General features: G+C 38.6%; 2 protein-coding genes across 4 annotated transcripts in view; one reads left to right on the top strand and one right to left on the bottom strand.

Annotated features, from left to right (window-relative positions):
• The window catches only part of LOC135781572 (progranulin-like), a 58676-nt gene extending 48356 nt beyond the window's left edge, over positions 1–10320 (top strand). Inside the window, exons 2-5 of the mRNA XM_073812796.1 lie at positions 7644–7738; positions 8413–8589; positions 8688–8825; positions 9582–10320. Coding sequence (XP_073668897.1) covers positions 8413–8589; positions 8688–8825; positions 9582–9722 — 456 coding nt within the window. The 5' untranslated portion in view covers positions 7644–7738 and the 3' untranslated portion in view covers positions 9723–10320. The remainder of the gene's footprint in view (positions 1–7643; positions 7739–8412; positions 8590–8687; positions 8826–9581) is intronic.
• Positions 10321–10465: 145 nt separating this feature from the next.
• LOC135781515 (zinc finger MYM-type protein 4) overlaps positions 10466–23505 on the bottom strand; it is a 28204-nt gene continuing 15164 nt past the window's right edge. For all 3 annotated transcript variants that reach the window (XM_065292077.1, XM_073812795.1, XM_065292092.2), the window contains exons 10-28: positions 23298–23451; positions 23082–23197; positions 22763–22981; positions 21348–21498; positions 21060–21235; positions 17037–17193; positions 16796–16912; positions 16655–16713; positions 16435–16549; positions 16186–16295; positions 15908–16079; positions 15626–15829; positions 15202–15314; positions 14955–15102; positions 14107–14258; positions 13793–13898; positions 12315–12554; positions 12112–12235; positions 10466–11971 (exon numbers count right to left, since the gene is read on the bottom strand). In XM_065292077.1, the coding sequence (XP_065148149.1) occupies positions 11764–11971; positions 12112–12235; positions 12315–12554; positions 13793–13898; positions 14107–14258; positions 14955–15102; positions 15202–15314; positions 15626–15829; positions 15908–16079; positions 16186–16295; positions 16435–16549; positions 16655–16713; positions 16796–16912; positions 17037–17193; positions 21060–21235; positions 21348–21498; positions 22763–22981; positions 23082–23197; positions 23298–23451 (2841 nt within the window). In that variant the 3' untranslated portion in view covers positions 10466–11763. The remainder of the gene's footprint in view (positions 11972–12111; positions 12236–12314; positions 12555–13792; positions 13899–14106; positions 14259–14954; positions 15103–15201; positions 15315–15625; positions 15830–15907; positions 16080–16185; positions 16296–16434; positions 16550–16654; positions 16714–16795; positions 16913–17036; positions 17194–21059; positions 21236–21347; positions 21499–22762; positions 22982–23081; positions 23198–23297; positions 23452–23505) is intronic.

Below are 23505 nucleotides of genomic sequence, written 5' to 3' on the forward strand. Positions count from 1 at the left end.
TATTTTGTATCATATATAAATGTATGTTTCATGCATATATTGCAATATATCAAAGCATATAAAGACAAACTATTACATGTAAAAAATACAGTGCCCTTTCTGTTCTTGATTGCAATATATTTTGTCTCATATATACATGTATGGTTTATGCATATATTGCAATATATCAAAGCATATAAAGACAAACTATTACATGTAAAAAATATAGTGCCCTTTTTGTTCTTGAATGCAATATATTTTGTCTCATATATACATGTATGGTCTATGCATATATTGCAATATATCAAAGCATATAAAGACAAACTATTACATGTAAAAATATAGTGCCCTTTTTGTTCTTGATTGCAATATATTTTGTATCACATATACATGTATGTTTCATGCATATATTTCAATATATTGGAAAATATAAATATTAAATCCCATATATGGGAATATGTTGCCTAATATATTACATGATTTTTTCTAATATACTGCAATATATTTTTGTTTCGTAAGGGACCTCTTACAAACACCTGAACGATATACACCACCGGCAGCAACAGAGGTCCAGGTTATGGACAATACTGAACCCCCAATGGAGCCCCAGCCTAATGTGGAACAGCAACAAACAGAACAGCTGCAGGAACCACCTCTGGTTATCACCCGGTCAGGCAGGATATCAAAGCCTAACTCTCTGTACAAAGACTACGTTACGTAGATATCCTTATGCTTATCAGCTTATACACTGTTGTGTAGTGGTAGCTGTTTAAATCTTCTGTTGAATTACTGATAACTTGGTTTCAAGTTAATGTTCATATTAGTTATTAAAATGTATCTATCTTTAAGGAGGGGGATGTAGATCATATTTATGGTTGTTGTGACCCCCGTCATGGTTCGTAAGCAGTGACGTATGCGGGGACCCAGAAGCGGTGTGGGTTACACATGTATGCAGGTTTAGTAAATAAAAGAAGTTCACTCAGTTACGCTACTAAGTTGTATGTGATTTATATGCATCCATCTACAGATCGCACGCAAAGCCTCAGGACCTCAGACCAGCTCTTTGTCTGTTATGGAGGTCAGCAGAGAGGGAAAGCTCTCACTAAGCAGAGGATGTCTCATTGGATAGTTGATACTATCGCCCTGGCTTATAATCTGCAGGGCATTCCTTGTCCATTTAATTTGAGAGCGCACTCCACTAGGAGTGTTGCTTCATCTTGGGCTCTCGCCCGTGGTTCCTCGCTAACAGACATCTGCAGAGCTGCTGGTTGGGCGACACCTAATACGTTCATTAGATTTTACAGTGTTCGTATCGAGCCTGTCTCCTCTTGTGTTCTTTCCTCATCAGGGGGAGCACGGAGAACAGACTCGCAAGTCGGCTTGCAGCCTCCGACTGGTGCTTCACAATAAGTGTCAGTATGGCAGGCCATCAGGAAAAAATGCGTAATGGTTTGATTTGTTCTTCCTCCGCTGCCCTGGCAGCCTGATGTTGCGGAGCATCCGCTGTCAGCCTCTCACTAGCTGCATCCTCGCTAACCTATGTGTTTGGCTCGGGCATCCACATTGCGTCCCACCATGTTCCTTTGTGAGTATTTTTCTGTGGGGTTAATCCTTCTAGCCCACGTTTCCCTCAGCAGAGCACTGCTTTGCTAACACAGCCACGGCTGTCTTTTTACCTCAACTACGGTTGACTTTCGCCCACCATCAGCCCTTAACGGGGCGGTGGCTTCCGAGTCGCTTCCCAGTCGTTGGCAGTACTGTGGGGTTAAAGTAACATCTAGTGCCCGGCCTTCTGCCTTAAAACCTAATTCTCCTTCTCCTTAAGTGGAACCGGAGGGCTTTACACAGACACTGGAAGAGGTCAGCCCTCAGTGGCTTATTGGAAGGGGATTCCCAATTCGTCGGTCACGACGTGACGTCGTAGTGACCGACTGAAAGAGAACGTCTCGTCTTGGCAGAGGCGCACCTTGTCAACAGGCAAGGCAGGCAACTGCTTGGAGCCCCGAGCCACTAGAGGGCCCCCGAGTTTGTTTCTCGGATGGCCAGCTACACCTGGTAGATGACCATAGATACTCAACATGACTGCATATCAAAATTCCGATTGGATGGAATGTTGATTGACATTGACTTAGCCCAGTCAAACTCCAACCCAGGTGGATAACTTGCCAGTTTCGAAAATGAACGTAGCGAATGGGTGACTTTGTATCATTCAGTCGTGCTGTCGCAGTTGATCCGTACGGATCACGACCCACGGTTTGGCTTGCGATTGCCAGATTAATACGCAAATTTAAATAGGAAAAGTTTATCATTTGCACGTGTTTGAAAGGCTTGCAAATGCTAACACTCAAGTGATTTAAAACAATTTAACCGCAAAAAGGCGCTAAAGTGAGCAGCCTCGTACCCACATGTGGTTTAATGTGTCCGGTCCAGCTCCAGTCAGGCACGTGCCCAAGTGTAAATCTTGTGTGCCCCGGTGTAAATCTCAAGTTTAAATTTCAGCAGTTAACTAGTGCAATCCTTTACAAAGACAATCGCGGCAAAAACGGATCTATATGCAATGTAGTTACCAATCAGTCGCAATGACGCGTACATGCACATATTCATGTCCGCGCGCGTCTTTGCGTTCATTCGCGCACAACCACATTCAAAAGACGCCACGCGAGTGAGTTAGCTTATGAAAACATGACGAGACTAAAGGAAGTTTCTAAATAACAATGCAAATCCTATTTTGACTCGATCATTACTGGCTTCTGTAGATGGACATCAGAAATGTTTTGTGCAAAGCAGGGAAAGGGAAGAAGAAAGGAGAGATGATGAGTTTGAGGGAGGTAAGACAAACTACATCCTCACCCAGTCAGGTCTCAAACATTAGAGGAAAAGTCTCAGGAAAACCTCTGTCAAGTCTATAGAATTGCATTGTTGCTGAGAAAATCCACAGATGTATGTGTTATACTATTCTGTATTTTCAGATATGAAATTAATATTTAGTTTACTAATATTTAACTCTATAACACTAACTTACATAACAGTTAGCAGTAACTTTAATGAGATTATTTAGTATAGCAGTCATAAAATGACTGGTTTCTTAAAATATTCTTGTAAAAATAAGTTATTAATCATTGCTATCATTGTATAATGTAGAAAATATTTCTCTGCTGTCATTATTTCCAAACATGTTAATAATGTTAGGTATGATGAAGATTACACTTGTATATATGTATCTTTCGCAATAACTGTTGCTCTGTAGAATAGTGGGTTAAGCAAAGGACATTGTATAGAAGTTTTGCACACTTCTTGCACACAGGGAATTTTCTGCTTGGGGCCCCCATAGACCCTAGAATCGCCTCTGCGTCTTGGTTATGTATGTCACGTCCCTTTGCCACAGGTCTGCTCCCTGCTGTTTACGGCCGATCACACTTTCCGGCTTTCTCAGCGAAATGAAGCTAATTTCCATATTTGCACCTGCTGCTTATATACACACCTGGCCGGGCGGCGCCAGCATTATGCAAATATCTCAATGCCAAGTTCATTGGCGTTTTAGTAGTAAACGAAGCAGATTGTTCTCTCTAAGCAAGTTCCCAATTCGTCGGTCACGACGTGATGTCTCCGTTCCCTTCCTTCAGGGAACGTGGGTTACATACGTGACCGAGACGTTTTATGCAATTGAAAACTGAGTCAAAGGCTGAGAAATAGCTTATGGTTTTGAAGATTTGGCATGGTTTTTTGCACCTTGAGTGAGAGGTTTCAAAAATTGTGTGACATGAAAAGATTTTGTGTGTAAGCCATCATAAAAAACTGTAAAGCACAAGTGTCACCACTTGAACACAACAACTCAAAATTGATCACACTTGTGTCTAATGATGTGAGGGAACAAATACAACCAGTCAGAGAGCACTGGTTTGTGAGGCCTTACAATAGATAGAAATCTGAGAGGAATAGTTTGTTTGAGAGGAGGTCGGGGAGGTCAGCAACGACAAAGAACAGTAATATCTGATAAAATCAGAGCTACTGTGATTGACCATTATCTGCACAAGATTTCTGTTTTGTCCTTTTTTACAAGGGCTCAATGTACAGTTTTTTGTTATTTTTTGCAACTTACAGTGAACAATAAACATTTACAGTTTTTTACAACTGCTTAAGCACAATTTTGAAAACAGGGCCCGGTTTGTCAAAACACTACACACAATTAACACAACCCTACACAAAACTTCAGATCATTTGCAAAATGGAACACTTTTGTCAAAACTATACACATCTTCAAAAAAAAAAAAAACAATATTTTGTTACCATAAGAAAAACACACATTTCATAAGACATTTCATTTTTTTGAACCAGTTACACACTGCTGTTGCTAACCTAAAACACTTTTAGCAACTCTAATTCTTATTGATTAGAGTACTGCAAATGAAGTACAAAGAGAAAGTGCAACTATACAATAGTTTACCAAACACTACACAAGACCAATATTGCAGAGGAAAATATAATTGATTTCTCTCCAAATCAGTCAACATGGAGAATGTCCCAGTTGTCATGCTACTACACTGTTAGCTCAGCAAACAACAGACAAAAATAAAATACTGTATCCAGTACAGGTTACAAGTACAGTAAATAACAACAAACATAAAAAATTATCTGAAAAAAACTGACCATATTGTACAGAAAACACTACGGTCATCCATGCTCGAAAAACCAGCATACCAGCAATACCATGTTGTGTTTTGGTGCTGGTGGTCATCAGCATACCAGCACCAGCATCCCATGCTCATGGTCATACCAGCAAGACCAGCATATAATGTGTTTTGGTGTTGGTATGCTGGTGACCAGGGGATACTATACATTATCTCTTCGCCTGGCTGGATCTGGCCAGAGAATTTCATCAACATCACAAGCCATATCCTCATTAGCAAGACAAGTGGGAAGAACTATCTTGAATGTTGAATCCATCCTTGCACAGCTACAGTGTCAACTTGGTCACAGGCATCCTCCATGGGCTGAATGAGGGGTACCTGAGTCTGGAGATCATAAACCTTCCACTGCCATGCAGAGAAAAACTCTTCGATATGGTTTAGAAACAATGAGGATGGTGGAAGATATAGTACTGTCAACTGTGGATGGTGTTGAAACCAGTTCTGGACCAAAGCTAAATGACACATTGTCCCAGATGACAGTGTGTTTTATCTGGTGCATTTCATACCTGCTGTGACAATGTGGTGCAATCTGTCCAAAAATGAGAGAATGTGAGGTGTGTTGTGAGGTGTGTTCTAAGGGCCCATTTTGGCATAATGATAATGAAGGAGAACCAGCTCGAAGGGTGGTGTTACTTTTAAACTGCCCTGGGACATTGATTATAGCCCGGTGGACAATGATATTTCTGTCTCTTCTTCTTGCTTTTGTGATTTTGAACCCTGTCTCATCAATACATATGAATTCATGCAGGACCTGCTGCATTTTTATAGTGCTTAAACCTGATTGGTGTGTCTATAATTTAGCAATAGTGTGTTTGTGCACCTGATGGCTGTGTTTAACAGATTGGCTCATAAGTTAGGTCATTTGACAGTCAGTGCTTTGGAATTGCAAGGAAGTGACATCCTGATAGGCTTCTGTGTTTAATGTATACAAGTGTGTTTAGTGTTTTGCAAATCACTGTGTGTAATGTTTTGCAAATAGTGTAAAGCTGACAATGTGCTACAGTTGTGCAAATCCAGCCATGTGTTTTGCTCTTTGAGTGTAAGGTTTTGCTAATTGTGGGGAAATTTTAATTATAGTGTGTAAGCAATCGTAAAAAACTGTATTTCTCCAGCTTCATGTCCTGAGCATTGTGTTTTCTATTTTTCTACGTAGTGTTTAGTGACTGTATCGTAGTGTTTTTAATTTTGATTGACTCGGGGCACGATTTGACAACATAGTTCAGTTTTGAGCACAGATTGAACTGTTTTGAGGTGAAAGTTTGGTTTTGCAAGAAGAGTCTGAGGTTTTGTGAATGTAGCTTGAAAATTGAGTTTTGTGTTCACAGTTAAGAGAAAAGGAGAGCAGCTTTCAAGAAATGTGTTTTAGCAATCGAGAAAAAACTGTAATATGTATAGAGGTGTGTGTAAATTAATATAAATAATATAATATTATTTAAATATACAATGATGAAATTTGATTTGTCATTAATAAATTAGAATGACCATATACGTCCTCTTTTCCCCGGGCATGTCTTCTTTTTGGATCTTAAAAAATGCTTCCAGCCAGGATTTCTAAATCTCTACATCCTCTTTAAGAGGTGGACAGTACTCAGATGTTTTTATCAAGTACATTTTCTTTATCATTCTGTATTTCTTTATCTATTTCTATATTTCTTCTATAAAACTTTTACTTCACTACATTCTAAAGCATGGATAGCATATTAAAGTGTTTATTCCTCTATTTCATATTACATTTCATTTTATAGGCTACCTAATTACATGAACATTTTATGCTTTCACACTTTCACTCAAGTATGTTTCATCATGTCCTTAAATATTAAATATAAAACAAAAACTTGTTTTTCTGAAATGTAGGTAAGGTATATAAGGTACAGATAAAAATACTTGAGTACTGTCCACCTTTACCTTGACTTAAAAAAAAAGCTCATCATAACGTATTTAGCCCATCATTTGTCTGACTTGTCATGTCAAAATATGTGTTCGGTACATCACATTAACCTACGCGTCATGTCAAAATACGTGCCTGCTGTAGACACTTTGAAGGAGTTTATGAAAAAAAAGACACTTGAGCATTATTGCACATATTTTGACATGATCTATGATGCGCATAGATTTACATGTTGCACTGAACACATATTTTGAATTCTCCCCTCTCGGAAGAGAAGCTTTCTGAATTCGCACTGAACTACCAAACACAGTTTTATTGTCAGAAGCATTGTTGTTCGCCTCACTCTCAGCTGGTACCTGTCAAGTGTGTGTGTGTGTGGGGGGGGATTCCGAGTTTGGAGCACCCCAAATATGCATTCATTATCATTTCTAATTGTTTGTTTCTGCAAACCCGTAAAATTCTGTACAACAGCATAGAACCGTGACTAATGGGAAAGTTTTGATTGCACATCAAAGCAGCACGAGTTAATGAATCATTGACTAATTAAAATTTGGAAATGAGAAAACTTGTGCAATAGTTCTGGTTATGAGTGAATGGTTTGTTTGTTTGTTTGTTTGCTTGTTTGCAAATTACATTGCACAATTACAGTCACGCTGAAGAAGAGCTAAAAATGGGTAAATGGCTCTCTTGCTCAACTACTATTGCTTAATTTGATAATAGTTAAAAACACAATCAGGGTTTTTTTTCCCCTATATCTAATATACGGTACAATATAAATATATACAATGTTTATAGTTGCATATTTAATAATATTATATTATGCAATCTACATAAATAAAACATATAAATGGGCTTTTAAGGTTTACTGGCTAACACACCGATGTAGTGTTTTGTTAAAAAAAAATATATTTAGCATTGTGCACAAAATGTTTCCAAATTTTTATTGAAAAGTAAAATGAAAGATTAATTGTTAAGCGCACTGTTGAAATGTAATTAATTTGCCATAGATAAAATGCATTGGTTCAAATAGAATCATATATTTTAACAATGAGCAATAAAGTGTTACTAAATTGTAAGACTTCCTATAGTGGGAGGAGCCACATGTATGAATTTAAAAGTTGATGGACACAAAGACAACAGGACATTGTGATCCAGAGAAGAGGAGATTCACTTTAAGAACAAGGTAAATATTTATCTGTAGCATAGAGTGTTTAGTTATCTATTATTCACTATTATTCACTAACATATCTTATGTCATATCAATGCCATTGTTTTGTCTCAAGCTGCAAACCAGTATTTTTTTGTAAGGTATGTTTGTAAAAACTACTTAAAGGAGCATTTGACCGGTAGAAACATTAATCTTTATTGAAAGCGGGTCAAATTTGTAGTCGAAATGTAACATACATTTAGAATTTGGTGCCTATTTGACCGAGAAAAGGGGTGTTTGTAGTCTCACCCCCTCAACAAAGATACAGTATAAGGGTTGAGACGTCTCCAGTAGGCCTAAGTTATATTAGGACATTTAAAGGGACACTTCACCCATTTGCAAAATTATGATTTTTACATCATTGAAAGAAGGAAGTGCAACTCTGAAATCTGTATTTCTCCAGTCTCAGCAGCAACTGAGGAAATGATGCACGACCATTCAAAAACATGTCTGGGGTTCTAACTATACAAAGCTTAATGCAAATGGGTGAAGTGTCCCTTTAAATGTCCTAATATAACTTAGGCCTAGTACTGGAGTAGTCTTAACCCTTTCTGGGACCCTCATGCCCCCACATGTTCACGCAGGTGCTGCAAATTTTAATTTTCTATTGCATTACATAATTTCTCCTTGTCTCATTGTTTTCAATTCAGATGGCTCCACTGTTAATGTTTCTCATGGCAGTGCTGGTGGCAGCAGATGGTCTCTCAGCTCCAGCAGGGTCTGCCTCTCTCTCAGTGGTGTACTGTGATTTGTTAACTTATTGTCTTGATGGGGAAAAATGCTGTCGGACTCCACTTGGGCAGTGGACTTGCTGTGAATATGCTATGGTAAACAGATTACAGTAAAGGTGTAATTTTTTCATTTTCTATGTTTTTTTGTTAAAAGTTTAATGATTAGAAGTGTTTTATTCTCCACACATCTTTAGGGTCAGTGCTGCAGTGATGGTTTTCATTGCTGCCCTAATGGTTTTAACTGCGATTCAACATCAACCTTTTGTTTGAGTGGATGGTTGAAACGACCATCTTCTTTCCAGCTGGCATCCAAAGCAACCCAGAAAACCCAGGTGTGTTATTATTAGTATTGGGCGATTTCCAGGACAGAACTGTAAAAAAAAAACAAGTTAAAACAACTTCAACCTACTATTTTATGTTTTGACCTCTAATAAGTTGACATAACTTAATTTGTTACATAATTTAATTTGTTAAGTTAAAGTAACATGAAAATGTTGATTTGACCAAAATGCTGCATTTTTAACAGTGTATTACACTGTAAAAAGTTATAGTTGGATCTACTTAAACAAATGACTTCAATTGGTAACACTTACAAAATGTAAGCTTTTTACAACTTAAAATTTACACTTAGGTGTTTCCAATTAAATGAATCCAACTTTCCCTTTTACAGTGTACATTTAAGTAGCTTTTACAAACAAACCTTACAAAAAACAATACTGGTATGCATCTTGAGATAAAACAATGGTACTACTAATATATGTGTTAAAATAATCACTACAAGGTGTTTTTCAATTAAGGCAGCTTTAAGTCTTTAGGATAAGCCCTGTCCAGAAAACCACTCCTATAACTTCATGGTATAAAACCATTCATAGTATACAAGCATTTTATATCATAAAATAGCAACACTCAGATGTCACAGTTTGGCAGTGAAACAGGTGTTTTAAACATTGAGCAAGCCTAAAGTAAACTGTGATGTCATATGACTTTTGTTTATTTCAGTGTAAAATGAACAAAAAGTACACAGAATCAAACACTGTCATATCTTCTCTATTCTGTAGGTTTAACAATATGCCATTATTATTTTCCAGATTGTGCGGCTGGATAAAGCTAGATCGCAGAATCAGGTTGAGTCTGTAAAGTGTGATGTGAATGTCTACTGTCCAGTAGAGATGGTCTGCTGCAAAACACAGACTGGCCAATGGGGCTGCTGCAGCGGTCAAGCAAACTAATTTGATTTAGTTTATGTCTGTGGTTCTCAAACCTTTTCAACAACAGGGGCCTCATTTATAAAATGCTGCATAGAAACCACCCTACATTTGATCGTACGATCATACAAAAATGCGTACGTGTGATTCATAAACCGAACATACACACAGAAAACGTGCGTACCCCTTTCTTTCAGATGTTAAATCTATTAATCGCAAATGATCTTGAACTTGTGCGCAGCTGAGCAGTTTCAGATCTCCGCCTTTAAACGACGCCTAATTAATGTCATTGACATATAAAAGAGCACCTGTAAATGTTTAAACCCTTTCGAGCAGCTAGAATGGCTTATATTTTCAAAAACCTGCAGCAATCGGACAAGCAAAAGTGGGTATGTCTGCTCAGATCCTGACGTGGCGCTAAAAACTTTTCCATGTCATGCCGTGGATTTTTGTGTACGCACACTTTACGATCAAATCTGTGCGTACAGTACGCACGCTTTATAAATGAGGCCCCTGGTGTGTATGCATCCATAGACATAAATAGAGACCACATTGATGACTGCTTTGGCATGTTGCTGTGATGTGCCAACAGACAGTATCACCATATCGATGAGATGAAGTAAATAGAATAATTTTTCTGGATTAAAACACATTTACATTTATTTTTTAATCATCAATTTTACTGGTTTACGATCTATAGGGAGTACAAATACATGTAATCTACCATAACCATGTTGATATTAAAGGGGAATTTTTTTAAAGATGTAAAATAAATAAAATAAATTTGGTGTGCCCAATATTTACTCTATATGACACCAATCACTATAATAAAATTTTAATTTGAACCAAAAACGTATTTTGTCTCTAACATTTTTCTTCTGGTTACACAGAATTAATAAATTCTGTATTTCACTAAATGTCATAAATCTGAGGGTCAATGTTATAATGACATATAAACAATTTGTGACCTGTTATCAAAGACAGAGTCAAAAAGTAGGCCTCTTTACTTTTCGTCGATGATATATTACATTTTTATATCTTTCCTGCACCTCTCTGTGTTCAATGTAGAGCTGATTTTGCAACAATGATGCAAAATTGTGAGAAGCACAACAGAAATCTGTTGAATTGAATTATATCCAAAAAGATTTAATAAACACAATATAATGCAATAAACTGGAAAAAATGCTTTGCCAACTAATTTTGCATACAGTTGTATTTTCTAAATGTGTTTGTGTCTTATATTTATCCATCTGTGAATGCTCAAGTATTTACATAACATGACATATTTCCACCTCTCACTACACGACTCCAACTTTAAACAGAGAGGTTATTAAAGCAGGCAAAAATGTAAGCAATGAACAAAACGTTTAGAACGGTTTACAAAGAAAATAAGACAAAGACAGACATTTGTAGATTTGTTTTTGGTCTTGTTTTGAAATGTAAAGTTATCAACGGTTGATCATTTCAGAAACTCATTCCATCTATCTGGACATCTAGCAAAGTTTCTGATATAAAAATAAAACAAACATTTTACATACTCAAAATAGTGTTTGAAATGAACAAGACCCATCAGTCATTCTCCGTTAACATGTTTTTACACCGGTCCTGCCAATGTCTTCAGTGTTTCAATGTATTACCAATACTCAATGGCATTAAAATATTTGGGTGTTATGATGCACCACACAACCTCTAGCATTGTGCTCTAAGCCCTTATACACCTTCACAATCATCATCATCATCATCATCATCATCATCATCATCTGACAGAATCTCCATATATAAAAAAAACATTGCTAGGTTAAGTATAAAGTGAACGCACTCTTAAAATTATAACACTTGAAGAATACACAAGAAAAACTATTTGCTTCTTTCAACCACCAGAATCGAAATCAATGCCAAAAATAGGATCATCCAGGAGAAATCTTTCCCTGACACATCTCTACTTTACAGTCATTTACACCCCGTTCACACTGCCAGCGACTAGCAGCGGCAGAGCGACATGGTTCATTCATCCCAGTGAAAGTTTGGCTACTTCCTGTGCCAGTGACCATTGGTGGCCTGTTTTTCAGTCCGAGTCACTGTCAAAATCTGATTCGAGGAGCGATGTGTCTTCCTGCAGGTGCAGCTGTCTGACTGTGAGGATGCGTGTGAGCATGATCTCCAGAGCCTCATCGCTCAGTGACGATGTGGAGAACCATGTGGGGCTGCTTGGCACGCAGGAGCGTTCAGGGTTCAGATAAAACACGTTTGTGTGATGTCTTACACCGGGTGGGCTGAAAAGAAGGACAAACGGTATAAAACCTTTGACAGGTAAACAAAGCTGCTGCAGGAATAAAATCTTAACCAAGAGCTTTCAGTATTTTCTCATTAACTTCGAATAAAGCTGTAATAACAGCAAACTTTATTAACATACCATTTCGAGACATAAAACTCATACAGCCGAACCGGACAGCGGAAGGGATTCTGGGTATTCTCTCTTATCCTTAGCACCTTTCCCCTTTCATCTTCTTTCCTCCTCTTTTTTGCTGGAACGCTATCTGCTCAGGACAAAACAAGTATTTAGTAATACAATCAACAACATGTATTGATACCATAACTGACAAACTAACCACTAACCTATGCTTGTGTCCTCTTTGTGGGGATAAAAACTTAAATAGACCACACTGATGCTGCCCTGGTCACGACAGGAACGCTTGAAGTGGCCAAAAGAGAGGCGACGGTGTTGCTCTACAGTTTTGTAGTTGAAGTACTTGGTGAAGAAATAAAGCAGCGTGTTCAGCAGCACGCCAGGTGAGAAAGCCCCCAACTGTTTACAGTCCCACAGGTACTCCTCCTCTATCCGAGAATAAACAGAACCTGCGGAAACACACAAGGTGCACCACAATTCTTATACTTTTGCACACAATTTTTACATAACTCTACACAATTTTGTAGTATAAACAGTGTAACAACACTTTTACATCAACCAAAGCGGTTTGATATATACATAATCTTACATGACTGCATTTCCAAAAAGCAGGCATCTGCCTCTGAAAACCAAGACAGCATGACTGTAATTATTGCACTGTTTGTCTGCACTATGCTGTGCAATTAATTTATTATATACAAAAAAGAAAGACTTATAGCGCCATCTATCGCATCAACGTCCATTATTTCCTAGGGATATTTGGTGCCAGTTTATCAGGAAGTTACAATTGTGCTCTTTTATGGTGCTTTTCCATTGCATAGTACCCCACGGTTTGCGTCGGGTCAGCTTACTTTTGGGGGCTTTTCACTGGGTACATTATGTAGTACCCGATACTTTTTTAGTACCACCTCAGTTGGGGTTCCAAGCGAGCCGAGCTGATACCAAAAAGTGACGTGAAAACACTGTAGATCACTGATTGGTCTGAGAGAATCGTCACTATTAGCGTCACTGCTATAATGTAAAAGATTAGCTTTACCTTCATGCTAGCTTGCAATGTCTCAAGTAAATCTGTTGTCATCTGTGCTTTGCTGTAAGTTCCCAAACTTCCTTTTAGCGATGGAAACATCCACAGGTTGAGAATCAGGAACACCATACAGGTTTGCATTTTGTGGCGGCACGACGCGCACATCTGCATTAATGCTTAAATGCGGCTCAGCAGAGCACGTCTACTGACGCCACCGTTGTTTGTACAGAAACTGTCATGTGAGACAGAGGTAGTGATAAACGCGATGTACAAACATTTATTTGTAGTGGTCACTTTTAATTTTGTGGCAGACTGAGAAATAAATGAATGTATGGGGATACCAACAACGCTCTCACTTGTATGATGTCTTAGCAGTAGGCAGCGCAAATACACGCCTATAATCCCTCCCACTATGAAGTGTTACTAAACTCGATAGAAAAGCTAACCCAGCCAAAGTGAGGTGAGCTGACCTGACCCGACCTAAACCATGGGGTACTACGCAATGGAAAAGTGATTAGACTCGCTCGATGTAAACAGTGAAAAATGTTTATTCAAAAATGTTTTATGCGAAAATATAATTTTGTGCCTAGCTACCAACTTGATCAGACTGCTTTACCCTACAAGTATGTTTTTTTCAGATCTTTCTTTTTTTAAACGGCTTACCACTGGGCAAAAGAGTTGGCGTCCATCCTTTGAGAATGTCAGTCATATCCTGGCAGAATTTGACATCTGCGAATATATTCTCCATCCGATCATTCTCAAACAGGTGCTGCAGACATTGATGACAGCAAGGATAAAATGAAGAACAACAAAGCATTGCTAGTGGTAAAAACTATAGTTTGACATTTTTTGTTTGATACCAATTGGTATTACAAACAAAATTTCCAAAACACTGCAGATTAAACTAAGATAGAAGCATTTAACAGAAAAATGAAATCACTGTGAGCAACTGTGTGTGTGTGGTAACTTTGTTTTACCTGTTGAATCCCCAAGCAGAGATAAAAGATGCTATCAGGGCTGTATTTCTCTCCATTGGGTCGACGGACCTCAGCGATGAACCTGCAAAGGCCGTAGCTCAACTCGGCAGTGCTACACTTTAACAAGTCCTCTTTCAGTCTCATGCTTCGTACTGAGAATGAGAAAGAAAAATGATGGTGTGAGCCCTAGTATAGATTAATCCATATACAAGTTGATCCACACAAGTTAAGTTTCATGATTTTCACAAGAGTTTAATGCCTTCCAGAAAACGTTCTTCTTTAAATATATAAACATACAATATATCAAATGAAAGAACAGACCCTCTGCTTAAAAAAAGTAAGACTTCATTAGTTCTCTTTTATCAACTCTCAAATATGGGTAGGTTTCTTCAAAAACACAAAATTTTAAGCAAAAAGCTATGATAATTGCATTTTTGTAAAGGACTTTTGATAGAGATCAGATTCAGAGCACCTAGGGCAGGAGTGGGGAACCCTGGGTCCTGGAGGGCCACTGTCCTGCAGAGTTTAGTTCCAACCCTAATCAAACACACCTGAATTTCATTTCCAAGTGATCCTGAAGGCTTTAATTAGATTTTTCAGGTGTGTTTAATTAGGGTTGGAACTAAACTGTGCAGGACAATGGCCCTCCAGGACCAGGGTTCCCCACCCCTGACCTAGGGCGATACTTCCGGGTTTTATAAGTTGGGGAGCACCTGGTGGATAACAGCGGTATTGCGGAAAGCCGGAAATACTCGTCATTGATGTGTTTTCTCTTATTTGACAAGTTAACTTGGCTGGGAAAGAGTTAAGCATTGTAAAAATGCTGAACGAAAATCAGTGCGACTTACAGCCATATCTCGGAGTCTCCAAGTGGAGTTGGGTGTTTCTCCAGCGAACCCAGTTCATCCAGGCACTGACACCATACTTGTGTTGCAGTTTGGAGAGGTTAGTTGGGCCGGCTGATGTGTCTTTCACTGCTGCTGCACACTTACTGACCTACATACAAACAAAATACAAGTTTAAGAGTCAAAATGATGATGTACAAGATGTACATCAATGACCACCCCAAAAATACTTCGCTTTAGGTTTGCATACCCGTTTCTTTTGAGTGTAGCCTCCTTCACTGACTTTCCTGCGAGGTCTCCGTTTGACCAAATCTGATATCTGCTGCTCCTGTTGTGTTTCCTCTTTTAAAAACACAGTGCTTTCTAAAATGAAATGAATGAGAGATATGATAAAAAAATATAATACATTTTATACTACGGGGTTGTTGAATGCTTCACTCTGATTGGTTGAGAAATGTTTCACAGGTATGCATAATTTTTCGATAAACACACACCTGACATGTCAAATGTCTCAAAATAACCACCAGAGGAATGTTTGTGGTAACCATGGTATAAGAGGAATAAATGACTGAATTATTTGAAATTATTTAAAAAAAGAATGCACTCCCATCTTTTTTTTTTGAAGATGTATACATAATGTATACATGTGACACATGACTTCTGAGAGCTCTTACCGACTGGAAAATCAGCCTCTAGATCCATCTGTGGCTCTTCTTTTGGGGTGGAGATAAGGGTCAGTGTAGCAGATTTAGATGGAGGCTTTTCAAGCTCTGTGGTTTGATTCAATGTCTGGGCAGAAGAGACCGAATCCTCTTCCCAACTTAAACTGCTGGACAAATCTTCCAAATCAAGGTCGTCCATTATGTTACCAGCCTGGTCTGAGGAGCAAAACAAAGCATGTGACCTAAAGTCAAATATTTACACACATCTGAACATTCATTATACAACCTATTTACCATTAGATGTGATTTGTTTCTCCTTTTCTGTATCCTCAGCCACCATCTCAGCCATCATGATGAGATCCGCCTCCAGAGGATTTTCAGGGATCTTTTCTTTGATTTCCTGGATGGTCTTCAAAATGCTTTCAGTATTGTCCAGAGTTGTGGGGAAAAACAAGGGTACCGGAACCTACAAAGAGACACAGTTCTCAAAACCTGCTATCTGGCATACATTTAGTAGCAGATTTGCAAGTATTACAGCAAAGATGATGAAGTGTATAGGAGAAGAGACGTACTGGTAGTGGTAACCCCACAGACTGAGGAACGTACTGCGTGTAGAGGTTCATGGGAACTGGCACATACACAGGGACTGGCACAGGAAGCACTATCACTTTCGGAGTTTCATCTGCAGGACACAAGATAAGAGAGATCTATAATGAGCTCAACTGGCACTGGTGTCATTTCAACCTCACTGAAAAAAATGTCTACTGTATAACAACCAATCCCGAGCAATACCAGAAAATCAAACAAAAGCTGTTTAGTACCACTTTGCGTCTCAGCGTCACGGGTGTTGGGTTTACATGACGCTGCTTTGTTCTTGCGCTTTTGGATTCGGGGTGGCGGGGCAGAAGTGCTCACTGTGCATTTCTGTTTATTGACCTGAGAAAAAAGATTGCACCATTTACAGGTGAAGTATCACAGTTGTATAAAAAGATCAGTAGCTGATTTCTAATTTCAATGTATTAGGACAACAAACATATTTACATTTTTTTCTGGAAAACTCTCATCGTCTGAAACCTCTACAGTAATGGATGGAACGGAGTCTGAAACAAGACAGAATGTGTGTAATTTGAGCAAGATATTATTCATACACATTATGTCAATGCTTTCAAACAGGTTAGTCACCATCTAGATCTGGACTTTGTCCATTGGCTGCATCCGAGAGTAATGTATCATTGGCAGAGATGGGTGTCCTGGCCTCTTTGATGCCCTTATGGACTGCAGAGGATGCTAAGGTTGCACCTGTGGAAACATCAGTGGCTTCCTAAGAAAATGTCCTTACATGTGTTTAGAGAGACATTTTTGACAACGAATGCTCATGTTTTGCTGTCATAAAGACATGCACTGAATCTACATGAGGACATACCTCGTGCAGGCAGAGATTTCTTTTCAGCTTTAGTGACGCCCTGCAGACTGCAGAAAAACATCAAACAACGCAGGCAGCAGAAATGCTTCATCTCACCCAGCCATTTCACCGTTTCAGTCATCTTCTTGGCCTGCCTGCACATTGCACACTTCATTTCCTGTTAGAATTAGGCAGCATAAATACTTAATATTAGATGAAGCCACACCCACTTCATAATATGCAAGGTGTGATGCACATCAGAACTACGAAGAGCCATGTACTAGAGGTCTTCACAAGTCCACTTAGATCCAAAAACCAGAGGTCCGATCCGAGACCAGAACGGGTATGGGTCTTTTTGTGATTGTTGCGAGCCAAAATCCTTGATCTTTCGGCACGTTTTCTTAAAAAAGCGATGGAACATGCATGATATTTATGTAATATATGCTATAAAAAAACTGCAGGAACTTGCAAAAACTGTTTGCAGCTTTTCATTGATGTTCAGGTCGCATAAATACGTCACTTCCTAACATTCCCACAACAACAGGGGACATGGCTGCGCATAAGGGGTGTGACGAGATCTCGTGCGACGCGAGATTAAATGTGTTTCGTGAGATTACATGTGTCTCGATGTGTTTCTCAAATAAAAGACTGCATCCTTCGGAGGTCGCATTTTTAAGGTGCATTTACTTCATCGCTGTCTTATTAGAGACTATTAACAATTATAAAGTTTACAAATTATTTAGTTAATTTCAAATAGTTGTAATAAGCTCACGACTTGCGAATGTAATGCTCAGTTAATGATCTGAAATAAACCTTGATGACGTATGCAGCCTGCATATGCGACCTCCGGAGGATGAGGCTTTCTGTTTGACCCTTTTACAGTGCATGCATTATATTTTTTTTTTACTGCGTTTGCTTTTTTGTTTGGGCTTCCAATAATGTTCGTTTGTGAACTCGTGTGAAGTCTGAGACGCGTTGTGTTTGTCTGTTGATCAGTGTCAGATGTGTCTCAGCAGATTAAACCCTCACACAGAGTTTACATGATTTAATGTCTGCATGTTCTTGCTCAAAATATAACAGTGGCTGTATCATTTCTAGTGTAAAGAAATGGACATATTGTGGTAATGTAACCATGAGGGAAAGGAGGAATGGTAAGAAGGCGCAAGCAGGCAGCAGGATAGCTTCTTCACGTGAGTTTTATTTGCAAAACTTTTGCAGTCCAATTAAACATCTGTGGCCATACTCAAAAGAAAATTAACATTTTAAAATAAAAAAAAGATAAAAGATAATGGAAAAGAAAAAGTAATTCAATAATCAGAATATGCCATTGTTCTTTTAACTAAGAACAAAGCCCATGTTGCTACTTTACAGCAAACAGACATTCGGCTAACTCACTAGCCCCCAACCTCTTTTTCCAAAGGCTGCAAGCCCCTGTCTTATATAGAGAGGTTTCCCACGTCTAATTACCAGACCGCACCAACTGCATACCCCATTTTACCCACCAGTAAATTAATAAATAAATGTATGCAGAAGGGGGAGAAACTCACATTATATTATAACAGAATATTTATAAAGCATACAATTAACACATTTACATCAAACTAAAGTTATAAATAAAATTTATAACGGTAAAGAAAAACTGCCCGAAACATTAACAAATAATAGTCCCGTCCGGAACTTTAAATGTACATTCATACGAGCACACGACCCCTTAGTACGGGTGTAGGCAAGTTCGGTCCTACAGAGCCGCAGTCCTGCAGAGTTTAGTTCCAACCCTAATCAAACACACCTGAACAAGCTAATCAATATCTTTAGGATTTAGACATCAGGTTAGATTATCAGTGCTTAGGCTAAAATATGCAGGACTGCGCTTGGGTTGTTGCGGTGACAGAATTTTCCCACCGGTTAATCAGCGCGTGACAAACCCGGTGTTACCGGTTTCACCGGGTGGGAGGGGCTTATAAATGGACAGAAGTGCGCATTTTACTTTCACTTTTGAATTAGATTCAACTGTTGTTTAAATCCAGCGCTTGCGTACGCTGCGTTAAATCGCGTATGAATTTGCGTGTAAATCCGAGTGCAACAGCTGGTTTAAGTGCTTGAGTCAATGTGCGCAGGTACTTCTGACAGAAACCTGCCAGTCCCAAGCAGAGCAACCGGCTATTCCTCCATAAAGCGCTGCTTGAATGATGGGTTTATTATTATTCTTAATGAAAAACACAACAACAAAACGATCTCGCCTACATTAAACATCATATATGTATCTTTTAACAAAAACGAGTAAGCACGCGGCTTCTGCCATCGTCTGCTTGCCGCAGTCTGAGGAATTAATGAAATCTGACACCCACAGCCGCTGCTCTGTGACGTGACGCGCGTTCAGCTCCGCTGGATTCAGACAGAAGACGCATTCAGTTGTAAGTGTTTGCTCTCTCTAACGAAACTAAATGATTTAATTACAAGAAAATATCAAAACGACGGTGAAAGACGGTGTCGCGGTGGGCAAGTGATCAAACCGGTGAGAGGCTGAAGCACCGGTAATCACCGTTTCACCGACTATCGCAACAAGCCTAGACTGCGGCTCTCTAGGACCGAACTTGCCTACCCCTGCCTTAGTAGGACGCACAGCACACCCGGAAGCGGATGGCTACAACGCACACACGCCACGGAGGCTGCGACAGGAAAACCAAACATAACACAAATCAATAAATGGTAATGTAAAACTAAACGTGTGTTTTGTCATTAATGTCCGAAAAGTTTTAGAGTTATTTGTATTGAAGTGCGTTGTGATATTTGCGGTTATGTGCACCTAACCACAACTATACACCACCGCATCTCCGTGCGTCATAAACATAAAACTTAACAAGGATGATGATGTCACATAAAGCGGACGATGTCACATAACGTTTCATCGTCACACATATATTAAATATTAATATGGATTTAAACATTGTTTGGCTAAAAATAAGCGTTTCTCTGCGTCTAAAGTGAAAGTGAAGATAGCGTCCGCGAGACGAGTCCACTATCACCCCCTGCAGGCATTTGTTATAATACATACATAATGCTTTTTACTTACAGGCCACAAATGTAATGTGTTTGTTAATGTTGTTTAATGTAACTTGGTTTAAATACTTTATTCAAACCAATTATTATTGCATCTTTATTATGTAATTTTAAATGCTACTGCTCACTTGGGTCTATTTTTATTACCTCAAAATAACAAATTACTTCACTATCAGTTAGCAAAATAATTGTTAGGGCCAGTCCTTGATTAGTTAAAAGTTTTAAAAATAATGTGATTTCAGTTTCTTATTCATTTATTTTATCATTGAGGGTTTCTTAAAAAGTGTAAAAATATCGTCTCGTCTCGTTCTCGTGAACCCAATCTCGTGTTTCGTCTCGTCTCATGGATTAGGTGTCTCGTCACACCCCTACTGCGCATGTGTGAAGTAAATGCAACATTTTTCAACTTTCTGCTAAGATATATATGACTTTTTGCTGCAAAAATGCGGATTATGATATCATGCGAGCAGAAATCTGCAATTTATGCGGCGAAAGTGCGGTGTATAAAAAAAATGCGTCACCCACATAAATATGGGGACTTTGGCAGATTATGCATTGAACATGCGATCGTATAATCACGTTTTTCTGGAGGGACTGTCTGACTGGTGCAAGCAGGCTGGTGACTGCACACGTCGATGCGCTTACTTTCAGATCCAGTAGGGTAAAAAGACGAACTCGGGTCTAATTTTGTCTGGTTTTTCCTTGGGTTGGGTCTTTTGTTAAAAAAAAAAAAATGTATGCAAGTCTCGTTCGGGTAAAAAGTGATTAGAGTCAAAAAGGATTAATTTGTGTGTTTTACTAACATATGATTTTAATTTAAAGTTATTGATGTTTTGCTTTGTTCCATGTACAACACTGTGGACAACATTTGTTGTATTAATTTGTGTTTTAAAAATAAATTTCTTTGGAACCGAAAAGACCTCTACCATGTACCGTATCCGATGTTTTTATACAAAACAAAATAACAGAAACAGAAAAAATTACCTGACGGACCACTGAGGTGTATTTCATCAAGCATTGCTTTCCGCAAAACTCCTCCTCCTTATCTTTAAAAACCCCGGTCACTAGATTCTTAGAGGCAGCGTCACAGTAGAAGCAGTCACGACAGTGCTTCATCCCCCAGTCCTTCACCAGGTTTTCCTCAAAGAGTAACTTGCATTCTGTACAAACAAACAAAAAACAAAACAATTTTGTATGAATCTACTCAACAAGCATCTGGAAGAGTGAAAAAGAGACAAATAAAATAATCTTAATTATTTTCAAAGCACTTACTCTGCCCGCAGAAAGTTCGGTCAACTTTGTTTATCCTTTTCACAATTTTCACAGCTTTAACGTTCTTGCAGTATTCGCAGCGAGCCATGATTTTGTTTGCTTTTTCAAACTCCTTGACACAAGAGTTGTGACAGAAAACGTACATTTTTTTCTGAAAGATGGGATAAATATGCTCTATAAGTTTCCAGGCTCGAGTGTACTGGTTCAAAAAGTTCAAGCTTAAATGTTCACTGAAAAAAGTGATTATTAAAAAAGGAGATTTGGGGGGAAAACCATAGATATGTATAATAAAGGCTAGATGTCTTACAGCAGAGTCTCTAACATCATCATCTGGCGGCCATCTTACCTCAGACAGCTCGCTCACTTGTAGCATTGTGTTTTAATGGTGCACGTGGTTTTAAATGACCAGATCTTGCTCAATTTTCTACAGTTTTTCAAATGGTTTGATTTCTTACAAACGTTATCAACGTGGCTATAATTTTGGATGCTTTAACATGTTTCATAAAAATGATCCATAAGCATGCAGTGTCATAAATACATCTCTGACGTTCATAACAAACCAAACCGTTTGAAAATCAGTAGAAAATTGAGCAAGTTATGGTCATTTAAAAGTACATGCACCATTTAAACACAATCCTCCATTGGCCAGCAACGCGGGAAAGACACCTAGCCTTTATTATACATATCTATGGGAAAAACAGTCAATATGCTAACATTGTTCAAACAGCTAAAGTGTTTAAAGCTGCAATCCAAATGTTTGCCTCTCTATTGCCATCTCTGTTTGAAAGAATAAATTAAGATGAGTAAATGATGGGATATTTTAATTTTTTCTGTGAACAATTTTTTTAAGAATAAACTACAAATGCTTCACCCTGTGCAGCACACACGTGAAAGAGCAGACAGGTACTTACAAATGTGACATAATCACACAAAGGTAAACGACTGTAAAATCCCAACTGCTCAAATGATAAATCATAATTATAAGCTTACCGATGCGAATCAGGGTATGGTAAAAAAAAAAAATTTGTAGAAAAGTTACGGATTGCAGCTTTAAAAGAATAGTTCACCCAAAAATTAAATTCTGTCATCATTTACTCACGTTGTTACAAACCCACATACATTTCTTTGTTCTGATGAACACGAGCAAGATATTTTGAGAAATGTTTGTAACAAAATCATTCGTGGACCCCATTCACTTCCATAGTAGGAGAAAATAATACTATGGAAGTGAATGGGGTCCACGAACGGTTTGCTAACAAACATTTCTCAAAATATCTTGCTTTGTGTTCATCAGAACAAAGACATGTATACAGGTGTGTAACAACATGAGAGTAAGTAAACAATGACAAAATTTTCATTTTTTGGTGAACTATCCCTTTAAATATCTCATTGATCTGTCTAGTAAACAAAAGCACCTCGAACTCCAGAAGCTGTGGCTTGTGTATGAATGACAGTAGACATTGAGCACAAGGGAGTCTGGTGACCGACTGATCGGGGCTACTAGAGGAGCCGTTCTTCACCGATGAGCTGGACCCGGCAGGGGCAGGTTTGGGTGCAGGTGGTGTCAGTGTAGGTGCGCTTTTTTTTGTTGAGGCATTTGTTTCCTTGCAAGATTTTGACTTGTTTAACGATGCCTAAACCAAAGCAAAACAAAGTCATACAGTAAGTAATAATCACCGTTATATTCTGACAAAGCATTTTAAATCAGAAAGATCACACCGGACTGAACTCTACCTGATGACACACTACACAGGAAAAAGAGCAGAAGTTCTGAACGGTTCCATTAGAAAAGGCTTGATGATACTGCGGTTCTGTAATCATCTTGCAGTTTTTGCATTCCACGGCAGTGTCTGTAATTCCCAAATTTCACACATATTATCTCTTAAATTAAAAAATAACTTTAACAATTCAGTTCAACTACATCTGTGTGTGTAAAAGTGGTTGTGTTACCTGAAGTAGCAGCCGTTTGGACTTTTTTACTCGCCACGGCACAGGACGCAGAGCAGAAAAATTCTTTGACGCCCTCCAAATTCAAACTGTTCACCATTTCTGCAGCCGGGCGGGTGGTACTACACATCTTGCAGGCGACACTTTGAAGACGCCTCTACATGTGAAGACCCATTTAAGCAGTTTATTTGTTTTTTGTTGAAAAGCAGAC

The sequence above is a fragment of the Paramisgurnus dabryanus genome, chromosome 19 (genome assembly GCF_030506205.2).
Source record: "Paramisgurnus dabryanus chromosome 19, PD_genome_1.1, whole genome shotgun sequence".
NCBI classification, from domain to species: domain Eukaryota; kingdom Metazoa; phylum Chordata; class Actinopteri; order Cypriniformes; family Cobitidae; genus Paramisgurnus; species Paramisgurnus dabryanus.